The 19,769-nt window shown below is 39.8% G+C and overlaps 2 protein-coding genes across 6 annotated transcripts in view; one reads left to right on the forward strand and one right to left on the reverse strand.

Annotated features, from left to right (window-relative positions):
- The window catches only part of G6PC2 (glucose-6-phosphatase catalytic subunit 2), a 30,189-nt gene extending 23,157 nt beyond the window's left edge, over window positions 1-7,032 (forward strand). Inside the window, exons 7-9 of one of the 2 annotated variants that reach the window (XM_039387955.1) lie at window positions 488-608; window positions 919-1,057; window positions 4,628-7,032. The gene's annotated coding sequence lies outside the window, so the exon portion shown is untranslated. The remainder of the gene's footprint in view (window positions 1-487; window positions 609-918; window positions 1,058-4,627) is intronic. The other variant, XM_039387956.1, reaches the window with a different exon arrangement.
- The window catches only part of ABCB11 (ATP binding cassette subfamily B member 11), a 45,743-nt gene that overhangs the window by 11,358 nt on the left and 14,616 nt on the right, over window positions 1-19,769 (reverse strand). For all 4 annotated transcript variants that reach the window (XM_039387950.1, XM_027733492.2, XM_027733486.2 and 1 more), the window contains 14 exons: window positions 19,334-19,421; window positions 18,309-18,442; window positions 16,323-16,494; window positions 14,475-14,599; window positions 13,560-13,734; window positions 10,366-10,479; window positions 8,261-8,371; window positions 7,187-7,312; window positions 6,496-6,699; window positions 5,070-5,240; window positions 4,534-4,744; window positions 3,769-3,847; window positions 2,687-2,822; window positions 977-1,135 (listed from right to left, as the gene is read on the reverse strand). In XM_039387950.1, coding sequence (XP_039243884.1) covers window positions 977-1,135; window positions 2,687-2,822; window positions 3,769-3,847; window positions 4,534-4,744; window positions 5,070-5,240; window positions 6,496-6,699; window positions 7,187-7,312; window positions 8,261-8,371; window positions 10,366-10,479; window positions 13,560-13,734; window positions 14,475-14,599; window positions 16,323-16,494; window positions 18,309-18,442; window positions 19,334-19,421 — 2,005 coding nt within the window. The remainder of the gene's footprint in view (window positions 1-976; window positions 1,136-2,686; window positions 2,823-3,768; window positions 3,848-4,533; window positions 4,745-5,069; window positions 5,241-6,495; window positions 6,700-7,186; window positions 7,313-8,260; window positions 8,372-10,365; window positions 10,480-13,559; window positions 13,735-14,474; window positions 14,600-16,322; window positions 16,495-18,308; window positions 18,443-19,333; window positions 19,422-19,769) is intronic.

Here is a 19,769-nt window from a genome sequence, read left to right on the forward strand (position 1 = left end):
AAATAAATAGCATAGCAGCAAAGCAACAGTACAGCAGCATCTCACCTCCTCTCTGGTCTATGCCATTGCAACTTTATTGGGTTGTACAAAATAAAGTCTGGGTAAGTAATTACACCTCAGCATGACTTCCTGCACAACATTAACAGACACTATAATTACCATAAGTAGGCTCCAAGAGGAACCAAGTGTCTTTTACTTCCAGAGTGTGGATACAAGCCATTCACTTACTGCTGGGCACTTGAGAAAAAGCATTAGTGCTTAAATTATAGCCCCTTCACCCCATTCAGCACCAGCCTCCACAGCAGTCTTCTCTCACTCTTAATATCTGTTCTTTTTCAACACCTGCCAATGTTATTGGCTGCTGCTGAAGTAGTGGTCCAAATCTAAGTAGCCATCCTTTAGCAATTCCTTTCAGTCAGAGCAGTTGATATGTAGGTCAGTGTATCTATCTGAAGCTGTTTATCTGAACTATTTCTGCTTGTTGCAGTCAGAGCATATCTTCTGGTTGAGTTTCACTGGAAAGGATCCATTTCCCATACTCTGAGACAATTCCACAAGGAGAACGAAAGCCCAAGTAAGAAGAAACTACTGAGAAATTTGTTCAAAAGGTATATATCCAGGATTATCCACTTCTTCATTGACTTTTGGGATTAATTTCTGAAAACTTTTAGGGCAGACTCAGCTTAATGTATCCTTTTACTTAATAACTGTGGGGATTCCCCAGCCTATTTGTCCCAGAGTACAAGTCCACATGTTTGACACAACAACATTGCAGATATTCAGACAGATTTAAAAGCAGATGCATATTCCATCTGCCTGACTGCCTTGACACCGGGCAGAAATATTTTAAATTTATTAATAATAAAACACAGATGTTGGACTTTGCTCGTGTTCGCCATGGATTGCTTTTTCTTGCAGCCTTTCTCATTCTCTGCTTCAGAGCTAAAATACACATTAAAATGTTACTATAACATACCCCAAGAATCTGACTGAATAACAAAGCATAGAGTGGATTGACTGCTCCATTCATAGCTGCTGCCAGAGATCCAAGCACCAGGTATGGCCATTCAGAGGCATTGTATTTCAAAATTCTGGTAAATGATACAGGCTTGGCGTCTTCCTCCACAACAGATTCCTAAAAAACAGGTTGGATTTATGAAGTGAATGCATTCCCCCAGTGATGCTCTCCCTTTGATGATCTCCCCCTTGACAGTGAGATCAAATAGTTAGCCTAGTTTGTTAAACGACCATCTCATGCCCAAACAGCTGCTCTAGCTTTGTACAGGAGGGGAAAAGAAGGCTGCACTCTGGAGTTCCTTTGTAGGCCTGATGAGTCACAAGAGGGTTACATAAATGACTACCTTTACTGTCTCTGGAGAAAAAGAGACAGCTCCATGCCTTGTGGAGCTCTAATGATTCCAACTGAAGAGGTTATTTGCACCCAGTTTAAGATATTCTGCCACTGAAACTCAGGATGTTTTCTTTTATCTACCTCCAGATGAGGTGTGGTGCAAAACCTAAACTTCTTCCTCACAAGCAGCTTTTTGTGTCACTCATTAAATCTTCTTAAATATTACTTTTTAAGTATTGTGGATGAACACACTGATCAGACTCTGCATCAAATTAAGAGGTATGTGATATAATTAAAACGAGAGATCTCACAGTGATAGCTGGATTCAGGCTTTATACACGCTAAGTATGACTCCCTTCTGTGAAACATCCTCAGACTGTATGTTGAATTCCCATAATTATGCCCAGTAAATGCAGAATATTCATCATCAAATTATAACTTGTCCTGCAGTTTGATATTTGCAGAATTTTTGTAACACTTACGTGCTCAGCCCTGCTCATGTCCCTCAGTTCATATGACTAGAAATGCCCAGACAAAAGAGACACTGTGAAGACATCTCTGTTGGAAAGGAGGCAAGGAGGAGTGGGTGGAAGCAAGCATCTTGTATTTTCTCTTGCTTCTGAGCTAGTGACACAGTGACAGCACTAAAGCACTCTATTTATCCACAGAATTGGCTTAGCAATAGCAAGAAGAGTGACTTCCCACTGCTGCTCTCTGCACTGAACAACCACAGCCATGAAAATTGGTGCAGAGAGCTTCATAAGCAATTTGGAAACCCACTGTGTATATTCCTACATATTCTGTGTAATTTTAAGGCCTGCTGCCTTCATTTTCTATGCCAGCTGATTGCAGGAGGACACTGACAGCAAAAGGACTCTGGGTTAGTTGCAGTGAGGGGGTCTCTCTGCTCAAGTCTCTGGATGATTTTGAGATGAAAGTGAATTTACTCTTTATTGAACAAGAAGCAGTGCCATCTGTATCACTGAGTGGCTATTACATTTCACAGACTGAGCAGTTTGCTTTTTGTCAGTTAATTCAGCTTTTATGAATATGTTTCTCAACTAAATCTACAATATGTATCAATTTACCTATAAGTCATGCTCTGCTGGAAATTTTGTATGGACCAATAAGCATAACAGACATCAAAATGCAGCCTAGGGTTTACACAGAAATAAGAATTGAAGCTGTGGTTTTGTTTAAGCAGAGAAGAGGATCAAGCCAAGAAAACATACCTGCCATCAACTCCTACAACACAGACACCTATCTATAGGTGATCATTACCAAGAGATATAATCTGATTGGTTGAAAATTTCCTAATAAGCTATTGAACCTGACCTTTTCTGCTTTTCCATCATCTTCTCCATAAGAAGACGTAAGATACGTAGACTCTGCATGATCTCCTCCTATAGATAATGGAGGCTCAGGGACCATATTAGAGAGCTGAGATCTCGAGCGCTCCCGAAGTGAAGCTCTGCAAAGAGGACACAAATAGTCTGTTCTTCACAGCTCAGTAACACAATACTTGCTTGCAAAGCAGGTACAGTTTTTATATCAACTAAATCAGGATGCACTGAAGTAATTAGTCAGAATCCCACAGACCTTTTCTTTCTTTTCTATGGTCTTTCAACTTCTTGAGGAAAAAATATCTCACAACAGGGGCAAATACTTTTCAAAATCATATTCCACTCACACCACTCAGACATTGTCTTAGATATATGACGCACTCTGTATTTGTTGAGTAAAACTGTGGTGTGTCCTACTATATTTGCGCAAGTTAAGACACCAGTTCAAACCACCATTACCACTACCAGTAATTCAGTCCAGAAAAACAGGATGTTGAAACAACTCATCTCTACCTCTGATAAAACATAACTCTGTAATGTAGGACATGTATTCATTTGTATATGTCTGACATGGGCTTGCCTGAAAGAAATAATAAGTGTCTAACTACAAGGCAGTCTGGCTTGTAAAATGCTTTAACTTCCATCAAGCAGAAGCCATAATAAAAATGTCCTTGTAGATTGCATGGATCTCCCAAGTAATTGCACAGCAAATCATTTTTCAAAGGACTGGACTGCAAGTGCATTAGATGTTACAAATGTGGCTGTATGTTAGCAATAATAAAAACAGAACATTAATACAGTAAATCAAAATTGGAGAGAAAGTACTATGGATAGAAAGAGGAGCAAAATTAAGAGCCTTGCTATTTATCCATGGACTTCAATCAGTAACATTAATACTCAAGCTATTTCTTTCCAAATGAACTCTATCTCAGTAAAATGCTTGCAGTCCTTCAACCCTCTTTTACGCAGCATACAGAAAAGTCATTTATTAGCAGTACTGGTATTTTGGAATAGCAGGATGAAGCATAGAGATCTGGAAACACATTGAGATTTACAACCATTTTTAAGACTCACCTCAAACTGGCCCGATAGCTTCCTCTGTTGAATGACTGGACTTTCTCAAGAGTTGGCTCAATCACATCATCCTCTGTTGCTGCAAAATATAGTATATAGAGCTCTCCAGTTAGTGCTAAAATTGAATACAACCTAAGTTCACTGTGGCTCTACAAAAAAGTGCAGTGTCTCCAAGTCATAAATGGAACACCTTGTAGAAGGCAAAGAATGTAATACAACCATGCTACTCAACCTACATGTATCACAAGGTTTATATTTGTATTCGACAGGATGAATTTAACCAAATTTTAGCCCAAGGACCATCTCACTTGAGATGTGACTGCCAAAGGCTTTTTCTCTGTTTGAACTCTGTAATTTCTCTCTTATTTTAAGATAATCATATCCAATGTATGACATTTCACAAAAATACAAGAGATCATTCTATTAGACCTTAATTTCCAGAAGCTTTGATTCAAATCTGCCTCTAGCAAAACAAATAAAGTGGTTTCAGCATACTCTGTAATTTGCTTGAATTTCAAATGCAGCAGGACCGGACCGTTGGCACACAATGGAGCTATAAAATGATGGGTATTGAAGGTCAGGACTATTTCAGGGTAGGTCTATATTAGGAAGGTCATTCAGTGCATATGCAGCAAAAACACTTTGGCCAGGACTGTCAATGTGTTACTTCTATGAATGATAAAATTCAGCCATAAAAGTAGAAGAAAAAAAAGAAACAACTAGTCCTTATTAAAAAAAAAATACTTATAATATCTGGATTTTTACCTAATTTACTTTCTGTTTCTTCTGTAGTAGGTGCTGGGTCTCCTTTGCTTTGCAAGGTCACCAACATAAAATAAACCCCTTTCCTCTTCAACAGTTCCTCATGAGTTCCTCGCTCTACAGCCCTTCCGTGCTCAAACCCCACGATGACATCGGCGGCTTTGACGGTTGACAGGCGGTGAGCTATCGAGATCGCTGTGCGGCCAAGGCGAGCCTGGCGGGAAACACAGCACATGGAAATGCTTGGAACCTGAGCCATGGAATCTAATGTCTAGTCAAATTAACAGGAGTAGTTCCAGCTGACTTTGACTTAAGCTCCATCCATAGCCCACAGAGCAGAGCTATAGATTTCTGTTAATGTCCCAAAGTAAGCAAAAATTATTCTCTGTCAATAATATCAAGGTTCTACTTGTGCATACGAAACAGTTATTAAGCAGAGCTTCTCACTTATTTGCTGAAATTCAGCAACACTCTCTGCAGAGTACGTTAAAAATAATTTCTGTCTTTTCAAGTCCGATTTTTGCTATACTATAGCAAACCTTATGAAGTGCTTCTTGGACAATAGCTTCACTTTCATTATCAAGTGCTGACGTAGCCATATCCAGTAGCAGGATTTTGGGGTTTCGCACCAAAGCTCGAGCAATAGCTATCCTCTGTTTTTGACCTCCACTCATCTGGCTTCCACCCTCTCCAACGTGAGTGTCAAATTTCTGTGTGAAGGAGAAACATGAAAATGAAACAGATAACCAAAAAGTCTGTTAAGCTTCTGGTGAAGATATTGGTAAAATGTCTCTCAGATTTGTCCTTGGAGTAGACTTTAAAAAAATTATTGTCTTTGAAAGACAAAACCATTGTTAGCGCAGCATATTCAAAGGACAACTGGTGAAATAATTTTCTTCATAACGTACAACATCATTTTGCCTGAACTGAGCTTCCAACCCCAAGTCAAAAGTATGCACTGGTAAAAAGGTGAAATGTTCTGGTTTAATTCAAAACAACTATATGAGCAAAAGCTGAAATGGAGAGGAATCACCCACCCACTTTCCCTCAGATGACTCAGAAGCAAACTTTTCACAGAGCTGGATTTGGCTGCTGATGACCTGTGACGCACGGACACTGTGTCTGTGATTCATGGACATCACATTCTGGTGGCATTGGGTTCAGGTACTGAATTAAACAAACATGTAAAGCCTGGCATATTGAGAGACAGGATAATTATATTTACCTAGAGCTAAATCCTCCACTTCCAGGAAATAAACATGGGCCTTTAAAGAGCCTTTCTATGAATAGTCTCCTGGAAGCCTGGAGATGCATAGATGGAGGATAAAAAGTATGTACTGACTGTTAATGGTACTTGAATCCCATCAATAACATTCACTGTTGTATCATGTCATTCTGAGAAGTTACTTGGCAAAATAATAATCTAGAAAGGTAGACAGCCCAGTACTATTCAATATGGGCTTTGTAAGGAGGAATTATTGAAGCCCTGTCATCATAAGGGAAGGAACTGGAGAAGAGGGAACCTCCAGCTAGTTTACAAAGCTTGTACAAGATTAGGTTGTAAGCATCAGTACAGGCTACTTCTACAACATATGCTGGCTACTGAGAGACTGGGCTCTACATTGCTTTTGGCCTGAGCAGAAACAAATCTACATACCATGAAAAATACGTATTTTTAAATCGTGCTATGATTATTACCGTGATATTGAGTGTTGTGCATATGATTCCTGAGGAACTAATCCTGCTCGAGGTTGTTTTTTTGGGGGGTAGGGTTGGGTTTTTAACTTGAAGACATGCATATAATAAGACCTAATTAACTGCAGTCAAAGGAAAGGTTGCTGCCTACTAAGTATATTAATCTTCTGCCCTTCCACCTGAGCACAAATTGCTGCAGAGGGGGAGGGACAGAAGGATTCTCTATTTTTTCATCAAATTGTGCCAAACACTTTACAAAGCAGAGCATACCTGTGGTAAGTCCATGATGAAATTGTAAGCATTGGCCTGTTTGGCTGCTTTGATTATGTCTTCCATGGTAGCCTCATCCCGACCATAGCGAATGTTCTCTGCAATCGTGGTGGCGAAGAGCACTGGCTCTTGTTCAACAATGCCAATCTGTGAGCGCAGCCACTGGATATTCAGGGAACGAATGTCATGGCCATCCAGGGTAATCTACAGAAGCCAATTAAAACACAGACACAAATTTAAGAAAAAAAGTCAGGGAAATTATCCCCTCCAGTTCAGAGACAAAGAAAGACACACTGGAAATGAAGGGCTTGTGATGCTTTGTTTCCATGACCTGCATAAAAATCAGCTTGCATACACAGAAGAGGGCAATGCAGTGTCAGTAGCATTGGCTCTAGGAGTTGTGCTCTTTGATTTCATTTCCATTTTTGCTTGGCCTCAGAAATAAAACCAGGTGAAAAGTAATCATGAAAGTGATCATTATATGTTCACAAAAAATCAGTTCTTTGTCTTTTATACATTTAAATAAAAGAAATGCACAGGAGGATATTTTGCTCATTTAAAAAATAAATTTTTAAAAAAGAAGGAAACAAAAAGGGAGTTAGGAGTCTTCCTTTCCACCTTGGAGAAGAAACCATGCTATTCTCTCAAGTTCCTAAGGCTGGAGAAACACATTCTAGGCTGGTACACTCACCATGCCTTCAGTGGGGTCATAGAAACGCTGGATGAGCTGCATCGTTGTACTTTTCCCAGCTCCACTAGCTCCAACAAAAGCTGTTGTCTCCCCTGCTTTAATAACCATATTAAGGTTGTCCAAAATCTAGACAGGAAAAAACCCAGAAACAGAATCTATCCATTCTAATTCTTTCACAGTCATACAACCAAATGAGTATACTCTGTATCAAAGGGAGATTCAAAGCAATTTTACAAAATTCAGAACAGTATTATAAAGAAAGAGGATAAAGCAACCCACATATTTTTACATTGCTTGAAGAGTTTGTAAATGCAGAGCACTTATTTACACAACAGGGAAGCAGATTTAGATCTTTAAGATTAAGCATTAAGAACTAGTCAAGCATTAAGAACTAGTCAAGTTAATACCACTAGAGAACTTGGCAGTAAATTCCCTTTAAAGAACACCGCGTGTGTACTATGAGGGCCTGGTACAGCATAAATATTAAGAATGTCAGACTGAGATTCTGTAGAAAAATCTGATACTTCATGTACTTCTGTCTCTAGAAGCAATAGCACTCATTTTCTTGTCCAATAATATGCTTTTCCAAGAAGAATTTGTCAATTCACACACAGCAATAGAGAAATTATGGGGTATACAGTCAATGTTCCTGTACCTTTCTTAGCATTTTAATGGGTCACATGGCACATCCCCAGGATAATCGAAGAGTTTTATAAAATCTCCTTGCACCATTCAGCTTTTTACTTTGTGTTCTATTCTAGCAAACATTGATACAAGTGCATAACTGATTGTAAAAGAAGCTGTACACAAGTGAATTTGTCTGAAATTACTAGGAGTTTATGTTCAGCAGCAAGGAATATGTTGATGTGGCAAGGGATATATCAGAATGGTAAAATAAGCAGAATGGTAAGGAGAAGAACCCTTTGATAGAAGAATTATTCAGTTGACTTTTAAACAAAGGATCTGGGCTTCTAGAAAATGACCTCTACTGAAAATCTAGAAATTGCAGGCAGAATCAGGATATTTTGATTGTTTCCAATAATTGTGTTCACAGGATGAATGATGAATAGTTACCTTTATGTCTGGTCTGGAGGGATAATGAAATGTTACATTATGAAATTCAATTTCACCTCGTACTTTATCCAGCTTGTAGCCATCTTCTGACATGCAGTCAATGGTGGGTTTCTAGGATAAAATTTATTATGTTATTTATTTGCTGTTAAATAGACAACAGTGCTGCAGTATATAAATATTCCCAATACCATACAAAGCCATAGCACTTCTGTTTGAACAGCATTTGGTTGCATAGAGCCAGCTGTAGGCTCTGCCCCAGGGACAGCAGGCAAGGGGCATGAGATTGAGAGCCAGAGTGATGGGGGAGTTGTCCCCAGTGGATAGTATGGGCAAGAAGGATGCATCCTCTTCTCATTTTAGGCTGACTGCAAATACCACAGTCAACCACTCAGCTAGGTTTTGCTGGAACAGAGTAGCTGACTGAGCGAGGCATTTTGATTAAGTTAATTTAGCCAGCTCCTCAGGAATAAAATGGCACTAACCCTGTTCATATAAACATTCTCTCAAAGCACCCGACAACCAATTCATTGCTGAAAATCTGCACACCTCACCACTCTGCATCTAAACATCATCCTAGCACACTCTGTCCTAAGAGCTGGAATACTGAAGTTTTCCTGTGAAGTGCTTTGGGTCTCACATACCTTTGGTCAGGCCTTGGGTATTGCAGACTGTGAGACACAAGCAGAGAACTAAGAGGAATTTGAGGAATTACAAAGAAATAAAATTTTCTAAGGGCAGACTTCTGAAGCATGGAATACAGAGAATGAATTAAAACTACAGCAACACCAATATTTGATAATTGAAATGTGCATGATTTTTTAAATGGCCTAACAGATTGAAGGGAATGTTAATACAAGAAATGTGTATGCTCTAAGATGTTAAGAACAGCTAGAAGATTGGTTCCTCTTAAGGAATATATCATAGTTAAATTCAGATACTAAGCTATGAAGTAAAGTTTCACTGATCCTGAAAATGGGAACCTCAGCATGACTGTAAATTTAGTGCCAGAAAAAATCTGTATCAGGGCAGAGCTGTGCTTGTACTGTCTAATCACAAACCTACAAACACGCCAAGCAGATGGATCTAATTTTGTCACTCTTTCTCTAGATAGATGAAATCTCACTTTGGTTTGCTTTTTTTACCCTAAGGTTATCTGACTCAGCCTTATCTTGAATTTTGTGATTAATCCTTACTGTTGCAATTCTTTATGCTTTTGATTTTTTTCTCTGAAAAACAGTAACCTTGTTTATCTCTTTTTCAGTTTATCTTAGAGTTTTAGCTTATGAAATGCATTTATAAGGCATGTTTTATTGTTATTACAGAAATTTGAAAGGTTACTAAAAAATCTATTATCATTACCATGGCCCCTCTAGTCTGCTTTATACATCCTTATGTGCTCTGTAAAAGACAAGCAGTATTCTAATGTGTTTACAGTTTTTAACACAATAAAGCGTGTCAATGAACAGAGATACTACCCACTATTAAGAAATCAACAGTACTTTTCCAACAACTAAATTTATAAAGCTATAGAAAGGAATCCCTATCAATAAATGCCAATGGAGTCTCCGGCTCTCTCATACTACCTTATTTCAAGTATCTGTCTGTTTAGATAATATTGTGATTAACGTTTATGACTGCTGCATGACCGGTGCCTGTGCCTGTGCTCATTTGGGTAGCTCTGGGACAGGTGACAGAGGCCACCCTTGCCACTAATGCCAATAGTCACACCTTTTGATGCCATCTGGAGGCTGGGAGTAGATGCTTGCTGCAAATTTGATTGCAAAGTGACCATTACTGCCTGCCAGTACTACACTTTCCATCGGCCAGCACCGATAAGTAATTGTATGGCATGAGAAATAGGAATAAAGAACATCAGTAACTGAGGTAAACATTCATTATTCAGAAGCAGGCCACTTAAGAAATCTGTTCAACACATTCTTTGAGCCTATGCACATGCCACTAGACCTTTCTATTGGACAATCAATTTTTCTTTAATTGGACTCATTTTTCCCTATTTTACACAGTAGATAGAACTAGTACCACTTCAGGCTTATTTAATTATTTTTCCACTACAAAATAACATAGCTTAGAAATGCATTACTTACTTTATCTATTGTCTCAAAAATGTCTGCTGCAGCCCCACGACCGGTGGCAAAGGCTTCCAGACAGGGAGATGCCTGGCCAAGATTCAATGCTCCTACTAAAACACCAAAGAAAACCTGAAGAAGTGGAAAAAGAAATTAACAAAATACGACATCACATTTTTGTTATAATTTATAGTTTAGACATGCAAACCAAACTATAGTGGCTTGATGAATTCTCATGCATCTGCTGAACTGCGGTGATTCACTATATGAGCATTATTAGCCAACAAGAAAGCAAACAAATGCATTTTAGAAGGTATTTTCACTATTTTTCACAACTTTTTTTGAGGCCGAAGCAAATTACCCTATCTTATATTTGCCCTGTCCTAACAAATCGTGCATCCAGGTATTCACTGACATGCCAGTGATGTATTTTTAAGCCATCTCAGTTTGACTGGGTGCTTGTTCCTTGAAACATGGACTGGAACTGAACATCGGTGGGAAGTAGATTATTTTGGGAATGTCTTTTACCAGTAAGCAAAAAGAGAAAGAAGCTTAAAACATTGTATTACAACGTTTGTATACTGCAGTTCCTGTCTCATCCAATGCTCAAAAAACTTACTTCTGGAGGAGGTACCAGCTGCAAAGAATACTTTTTTCTCTATCTCACGAAGAAATGAACTGTAAGGGTTGCTACCAACACTGAATAAGCCACATTCGGAGGTGAGATTATTCTATCAGTGCAGGTGGACAGCTTCTGCAGGTAGCACACACCCAATGTACTCACTGTTTCAAGTCCCTTTCTAAGAACCAAAAGGAAGAGTTACTAATGACCTTCTTCTGAAAGCCCCAGGATCCCCTTTTTACCTAAGCCTAGGACAACACGAGAGAAAATGAGCCACAGCATCCACTCTTCCTGGAAAGACTGGCAGACAATAAAAGCAGCTGAACAGAGTATCAAGTATCAGAGGACACTTCAGTTCAAGAATTCACACAGCTTGGTGTCTGGCCTTGCAGATCAGAAGCAAGTGAAGCTGTAGCATATCAACCAAAATACCAAAAATGTTTGTTCAAAATTTCCTAAGAGCTGCCAATGCTTCATTTCCTACAAAGAAGTTTTTATCAAGGTTCTTAAATGTAGAAAGGAATTGTCTAAGACTGAAAATGCTGGCAATTCTGACATGAGAGAGGATCTTCAAAGAACAGGACACTGGAAGATAGTGAACATGAAAAGGTGAAGGCTTATTTACCACTTATACACCACATATGCAAATATATTCAATATGTTCCTACAACAAGGAGTGAACTGCACTGTATAGTAAGTAGAGTTTATTTTTCCCAGTGCTACCATGTCAGGGCATGATTTTGAACAGTTTTTGAAATATTTTTTCCTAGAATTTACTCTGCTTTATTTCTTCTTAGTTTTTCAGTTACAGAGGTGGTTTGGCAGAACAGATTATAAATGTTTGGACAATGTCTTTGGTGCAGGCTTTTGGTCCATTTTCTTGCTTTGTTGTGGCTGATAGTTTGGACATTCACCCTGCACATTAGGAAATATGTAATGTAATGTATAATATGCAATCCTTTGCTCTAGTTTGACCTGGGAATTCTGCTAAGAAGCAATCAAGGACTCAGCTGGCCTTTAGGATGCAACACAAACAGTAGTCAGGATAAATGGGGCAAAGTGTATAAGGAAACACTACTGCTGAGAACAAATAGCAGTACACAGGACTCAGTTCTCCTGTTTACTGAGGATAACCCTATAGCTAAAGTGGAGGACTCTATTGTACACTGTGTACTGCAAATATCTACACTGGGATGTATAGATTATGCCATAAATTCATACTCAGCTTTACTACTAAGTAATTTTTTTGTGTGAATGAGTCCCAAAGCAAGTAGGTTTTATGCATGTCAGAGTCCATCATGAACATAAGGGAGCAGGTTCTGTACATCTGACAGAAGAGGAAACGAAGGCAATACTTAGTGTATCTGAATGCAGTATGGCTGGTGGACAACACTTTTTGAGAAATCAGGAAAAGCATATTTATATGTTTTGTATCTACAAATCCTTCCCTCCTGCACCCTATCAGACTAGGAGTGTATGGTAGAAAACATCAAATAGAAAAAAGATGACTGGAAACTCAGAGGAAGGGGAGCAGAAGGAAGAGTCTCTCCATTGACAGCTACAATTTTTCAGCTACAGGGTAGCTCCCCACTGTTTGCCATTTGTCATTTGGAAGCACTGAACACCAGTTATCATGTGCAAGACAAGGAAATTGCTCACTTTGTTTTTCACAGCACTACCTCATATCAACTACTCGTGTCAAGAGCAGTTGCAAACAATTTCCTGTGAGGGACATCCTGCTTGAACAGAATTACTCAAGTTAACAATGTTTGCAGAGTAATTCGCCAAACTCTTAGCAGGAAGCTTTGCACTGCGTGCTGCTGGTGGTTGAGAGCTGCGCAAGAGGCAGAGAAGGAGCGAAAATAGATGTCTCATCGGAATACCCAGGACTTTCAGGAAAAGTTTGCTCTGGGTTTAGACTGGAGTCTGCCATTTGGGTAGTCCTAGCTCAAAGCAAATAACTAAAATATCTGTGGATGTTGGTTTTGTTGCATTTAGGCCATCAGTGTCTAGAGCATCTGCTGTGCAGAAATGGATGCACGAGTGCCATGGTTTTTTACATACACTGCAGGAGCCACAGCCATGTGTGTTGTTATCCACATACATGTTTACATGTCCTTTGTAACAACAAAGCAACAGAAAATTTTTTTTCAAAGGAACAGAAAGTGTTCAAGAGAGAGAGGTTAGATTTGAGAAAACTTTCTTTGCTTAGGTTTCTCTTTATCACAAAGGGTTTTTTATTACAAAGTTCTTCAGAGAAGCCAGCATCCCAGAAGCCACACGCTGACTCAGAAAATGGGAAAGCTAGTTTCAGGCCTCTGACAATTGTGTAGTGGGCTCTCAAATGAAAGCATTATTCTGATCACAATAGGTAGTATTTAAAATCTTTAAAATAAACATGGATTTTTTTTTAAATCTTATTCAATTGTGTCATATACTTTCATACGTTTATTAAGTAATGATCTTTAAAAGACATACATAGTGTTTGTTACCACTGAGTCACCAGATACCAGAACACTACGAATATCTGTTTCAGAATTACTATTTTAAAGAACAGTCCAGAAAAGTTGCATCAAACTAAAATGGGTACCTGCAGAAGAGTTCCAGGTGAATACTCTTCTTCTTCAAGGACAAGTTTAGAACCATACCAAAAGGCTAATGCATAACTTAGGAAAATTATACACCACATGTAACCAGTGAATAATCCCATTATTATTCCTTTTCGAATTCCCCAGTGCTGAGCAAACACCAGATTTTTATCATATCTGTAGAAAGAGAAAAAAATAAAAGGGAATTAAATCAATTTGAAAGAAATTTCAAAATGAGCAAAGACCAACAAAATGAGACATCTTTGGTGACAGCAGAGTGTACACGTAAGGTTGATACAAAATCACTCTGAAGTGAGAAATCACAGCCGAAAACAGCAATGCTCCCAAATCATGAAATCCTTGTATGTTCTAAGTGTAACAAGCACAAGAAAAGCCACACTCATTGCAGATACCTCACCAGGGGATGTGGAGCTTTAGCAGAGTAACACAGGATTTGACAATTCAGCCAACACTTCAGAGCACATCCTACAGCCATGTTATGCTTTCACAGAATTTAAGAGAAATTTGCAGTTTAACATCATCAAATCATGTCTTGCTGAAACTAGTTCTCTTACTTAGCTTGGAAGTACCTAAATTTTTCAGATGTGCTGTGAAAGTGATATATCAGACAATGATTAGGGGAAAATTTGACAGTATGTTCCTACAAGTAGGAATGAATTGAAGGGAGCATTGCTGACGTTTTATTTCACGGATAAACTGAGTTATCAAACTAATCTTTCAAATGTTACTTGAAACCTAAATTTCTGAAACATAACATGCATATGCATCTCAAAGCTAACAGATAGCCATAGCTGTAGAATATAGAGAATATAATGGGCGTGAATCTGACATGCATTACAGCATTTCATTGCTTCAGGAGAAAAACATCAGAGATCTTGCAGTTTGTTCAAACAAACCTTTCAACTTCTTTCTTCTCCCCACCAAAAGCAGCCACTGTTCTGATGGATGAGAGCACTTCATCAGCCACAGCTCCAGCTTTTGCATAAGCCTTTAATTCTCGTCCTGTTAGTTTTGCCACAGCCTACAAAAGCATGAGAAGTGCTGGTTACACCTGAACTGCAGGTACAGAGAAGGTCAGTGATAAGCAATGGTGGCTGTCACACTGTGCTGTCTGCTCTGCACAAGGTCACCTCCTGCACTCCAAGCAGGCTTTTATTAGGCACGCTGCACACTCTAACACTCATGTCTTCTAGTACTAGGGCACATACCTTTGTAGCATAGGTTTTGCAACAGCTCTCTGCCCCAGGTAGCTAGAAAAAGCAGCTGGCAACACCTGCTTTCCCTCCCTGCCTCTCTCTCTGCTGCTAACTGTGCTTAAGCAGATTGCAGACTCAGGGTTTGTGCATAGGGGGAGGAAGGGGGAGCTTAAGTGGCCCTTCAGCCACTGTGGCAGACCCTAGCTTCAGAAAGAAGAGGTAACTGTAGTGATGGGGGGGATGGAAACAGATGTTGCCCAAAACTGTGCTTTGTTTCTCGGGCTGACAGCAAGCAGGCTCCTGCACAGCAGCCCAGAGCACACTGGATGCCAAAAGCTTACTTAAACTCAAAAAAATGGATGAAAATGTAGTCATGTACAATTCTACACAAAGATACCACATTGGCTTGAGAATGAGATAACATTAGAAAGTGTAAAGTGTCATTATTTACTTTCCCTCTTCCAATACCCTACTCCATGCATCTATTAGCCACTTTTGGAGATAAGAAACCAGTCTAGATTAACCTTGGGTCAGTTTTCATCATGGTAAAAAACAAAGACTTGGTCTGGAAAGGCTGGTAAGGAGGAAACACTTAACAGTAGGTCTGTGAAAGGAAAGAGATGGGTACAGAGAATTAACAGTGGAAAGGGGGAAAATTACAGACATAAAGGGGAATGAGCTTGGAAAGGTATTGCAAATGAAGGAAAAGCATTTGGTTTTTTTTTTCATTCCCTGCCAGGATTCTGCTCTCCCATTTCACACTGAGTCATTATTCATGTCATCTACTTGCAGCCAGCACAAGACGCTAAAGGAGAGCTGGAAGACAAGACATTAGTCAAGGTTATATTAGAGGTTTGATAGAAAAATGATAGCAAGTTCTTCCTGAAGCGAAAGAAATTAGATTCCCAGAGGGCTGAGCCCAACAAGAATGCAAAGGAGGAGCAGGAACTACCCAGCCCTGATGGGTGTGGTAGAGGAGGTGAGAGGGCAGTTTCCCTTTTCCCTGTCCTTTTTCTGCACAGTAACAGGAAGTTTGTAGGAAGTGGATGGAGAAGCAGAACAGGAACAACAGGGAGAAGGTGCAGCAGCTTCCAGGAGCAAGGACAGCTTGAGGTAATTTTGAGCAGTTATTTTCAACTATTTTAGGTTTCTGAAACTTGATCGTTCTCAAAAGCTGCCAATTTACATAGAGAAATCAAGTCCCATGTCTTGTAACCATCTAAACCAGGTGTGCAGTAATAGAGAGAAGGTAAAGGCCAGGTTCTGATCTCAGCAATGATAATATCTATCCACAGGACCCACAAGAAGGTGTGCTTATACTCCCATCTTAGAAGCAGGATATATCATTCTGGGAAAGCAACAGTGGGAGCAAAGCCCACCTCCCCTCCACACACCCTTTCCTTCCCCTCCTGTCCAGTGCTGCTGTGACCATAATCTGCCTCTCTTGACTTTAAAGGGGTGTAACAGACTTTACCAATCCTCACAGCTCCATGGCAGGACCTTCCCTGCCTATCGTTCCTCAAAATGAACCTTTCCCAATTCACTTACCAAGCCATAGATAGCCGCTCCAAGCCCAAGCAAGGGGCTGACTGCAATGATAACCAAGGTCAATTTCCAGCCACTGACAAATCCCAGCAGGAATCCACACACAAAAGTGGTTATGCGCTGGATAAAGATTGCTGCTTGGTCAGCAATAGCCTCATTAATTTTGTTAACATCACTGGAAAAAAATAAAACAGCAACAAAAATCAACAGACAATTGGTGAGCATACCTTTTGTTTGTGTTACAGGTCCTGGCCGCATTTGGCTTAGTTGCTTTTCCCTGGAGAGGGCCCTTCCTCATCCCTATTCTTTCACCATCAACCCTTACAAAGACCCTGGGCTACAGTGAGAAAGCCTTTGCAATGGCAGAAGGCTTTTAGACATGAATACTGCAGAGGTGATGGCATCCTTTCCCAAGAAAAGTTGCCCCAACAGCTGACTTATTCACTAGCTGGTTCTTACTACTCTGCCCATGCTGATTCGAAGGACAGGGCAGAGACATCCCAGCTGGATGCAGCTGTCTGATAATGGAAAAACAGCATAGCTGATATAGCATTCCTCACATCATGGGGCACTGAGAATGTACCATACCACATTGCCAAGGGGACAGGAAAGGGGAAGAGGGCTCTAACTCTCTTCTAGTTACACCTTCCACCACCTCCCAGTTCCTCCCTCCATTCTGTAAGGTAGTTTATTCTCTAAATGAGAGAGTGGGAAAATCAAGGAGGGCTACTTTAACACTGGAGGCAGTGGGAAAACATGACAGTTCTATCACATGGAGGATAGTGGTGCAGCAGTTGGTATCATTCAACTCCTAGGCAGCTGCAGAGTTCACTTGTTCTCTCTTAGGCATTGCCAATACAGAAAAAATGTATTCAAGCAAAACACTCTTGGCTACTACCTCATCTCTGAGATTAGAAGAACTAGGAACTCCTGGAATAAACAGTAGCTCAGTACTACTGAGATTTAAAGTGCAAAGTTGTAAGCTCATTGATACATCAAGTGAAATTACAGTCCTCTGTTGAAAAATGTAAGTGTTGAGTAGAAGAATCATGTTTGTATTTCTTCTGGCAAATGGTTTTGCAGTCAAGAAGCTTTCTGCAGGTCACAGGACAATGTTGTTCAAAACCAAGGGAACTGCGTTATTTATTAGACAAATACATGCTTAGTTCCTACTTTTTCCGAAGAAATTCTTCACAGCAACATAAGCTTGCCATTTATTCTTCATGAAAAGAACACCACAGAAAGTAATAGATACCGGTGAGTAAAGGCAAATAAAATCCCCTTCAGCTACAGAAAAATCTTCTGCAAATGTGACTATTACGCAGGCACAACTGAGAAGAGCCATCTACAGTCGGCATATCCACCCTACAGCTGCCTGCAGCCTGTAAACAGGAACTACTAAGGAGCAAGCCTTAAACTCTGTTTTTATCAGGGCTAAATGTTTACCCAGGATGAGATGGTTTCTCCAACTGCCTTGTGTCCATATCTAAAGGTAAGAGCTTGTATCTTCTTTAGCAGAAGATTAAGCAAGGCTCACTCTTTCCTTTGAAAATCCAACAAAAGCAAAGTCATGCCCCTAATGTGATTTTCCTTTCTGAGAAGTGAGAGAGGGTTCAGATCAATGTCTTCAGACTCAGGGAGTGTGCACTGACAGCCAAATTATAGATCATTCTGAAAGGACTGGGCACAGAAGGAGAAGGCAGGAGAAGACAAACAGGAAAAAAAAAACCCTACCCCAAAACCCATCCAACCCCCCCCACACACATTTACTGACAGACAAGGCACAAAAGGGAAATAATTGTGGCTTAACAGTTATGGCACTCAGTTCAAAGACGGGGGAGATAATCCATCTGGTTGCTACTCCCAGGAACATAGCTGTATTTGTATTAAAAGTTGTTTGTCAAATGCCTGATTTTTGGCACTCTGTGGTGTTTGGAAGGAATTACAAAATGTTTTCTATAGCATACATTTTTTTTCTAGATTACTTACTCAGAAATTCGGGTGTTCAGTTCTCCTACAGATGTACAGTCAAACCAGCCTATATCCATTCGCATTATTTTCCTGAAATAAGCTTTCCTGATTTTCTGTATCTGACGAGCTGCAGACATAACCCAAAAGCAGATCTGGGAAAAGCATAAAGTGGTTGATAAAATGCAGTAAAAAGTCCTTTTACTCCCAACAAATGGGAAAATGCAATTTGGATAAAATGGGATAGAGCAATTTGGCTATTGATAAAATTACTATTCAGGTAAAATACATTCTGGCTACATAGACATGCTAGTTGTTTTGATCTTTAAATAATCCAGCAATTTTATATAGCCTGTGGATCAAGCATTTGTCACAGTTCTGGTAGGATGAGAGAAGAGGCAAGGTAAATTATTTATGCTGTTATGTGAATGTCATATGGACAAACTTTTTTCCATCTACAACTGCAAGTAGTACAGGGATGGCAGCCATCCTACCTCAGCAAAACTCTGGAATAGTTCTCAGGAAGGAGAATGACAAGTGATTTTTATTATTATAAAAGGCTTCCAAAGCAGTGGACCCTATGCAGGAGTCGTCTGAGCTTGTGACTCATCTCAGTCATAAGGACTGAACCATTACTACAGAATACATAGGGTGTGATTCTTCTCCAACACCAGTTTTACACAAGTATTGCTCTGTAACATCTCTATAATAGAAACACAGGGCTCAATACAGTTGAGATGCCTGCTTGGAATCTGCATGCCCTTCAGCTGCTATTGTAGGAGGGCATGTGGATTCCATAGCAGCCACACTTGAGCAAGTATTGCTTGTGGTGTGGGTAAAACTTATCCTTTTGCAAAGGTATGCATGCACAAATCCAAGGAGCTCTCAGACTGACAGAGCTAACATATTTCAGATGATAGAATGCGAACTGAAAGCATCTGTTCTGCTCAAATAGGTAGCTAGCAGTTAAAAAGAATATAATTAACATAAACTTCATTATTTAGTGATTTAAACTTTGAAATCAAAATAGAAAAAAGAATACTGACTTGGAGGTATCCTAACACAAGTATGGCACAACCAATTCCTGCATAGTATCCTGCAAATCTGGTCATTTCTTGTTCAATATCCAGCAGCCTGAAAAAAAAGGGGGGGGGGAAAAGTTAGCAATACTGTTTTAAATTTGATTTCTAGTCTGGTGTGTCCTCAGGTTAGAGTCAGGTCAGCCAGCAAATCAACTTGTTTTGCTAACAGAGGCTATCCCTATCAGGGGCTGGATTCCTTGCTCTGCCTGTTGCACAGGGCCAGGGAGCTGGCAGGGACCAGAAAATGCTCTGCCATCCTGCAGTCTCTGGGAAACCCCCCAGACTGCATGCTCCAAAAAAGCACAGGTGAGCAGGGGTTTCAGAGAAAACCTGCAAAACAAGTTTTCATTAGATGTTGAATGTGCTTGCTTTGTGCCATTATACCAGCTAATAACACTCA

The sequence above is a fragment of the Pipra filicauda genome, unplaced genomic scaffold (assembly GCF_003945595.2).
Source record: "Pipra filicauda isolate LSUMZ 115617 unplaced genomic scaffold, ASM394559v2 scaffold5_size6683894_pilon, whole genome shotgun sequence".
Lineage (NCBI taxonomy): Eukaryota > Metazoa > Chordata > Aves > Passeriformes > Pipridae > Pipra > Pipra filicauda.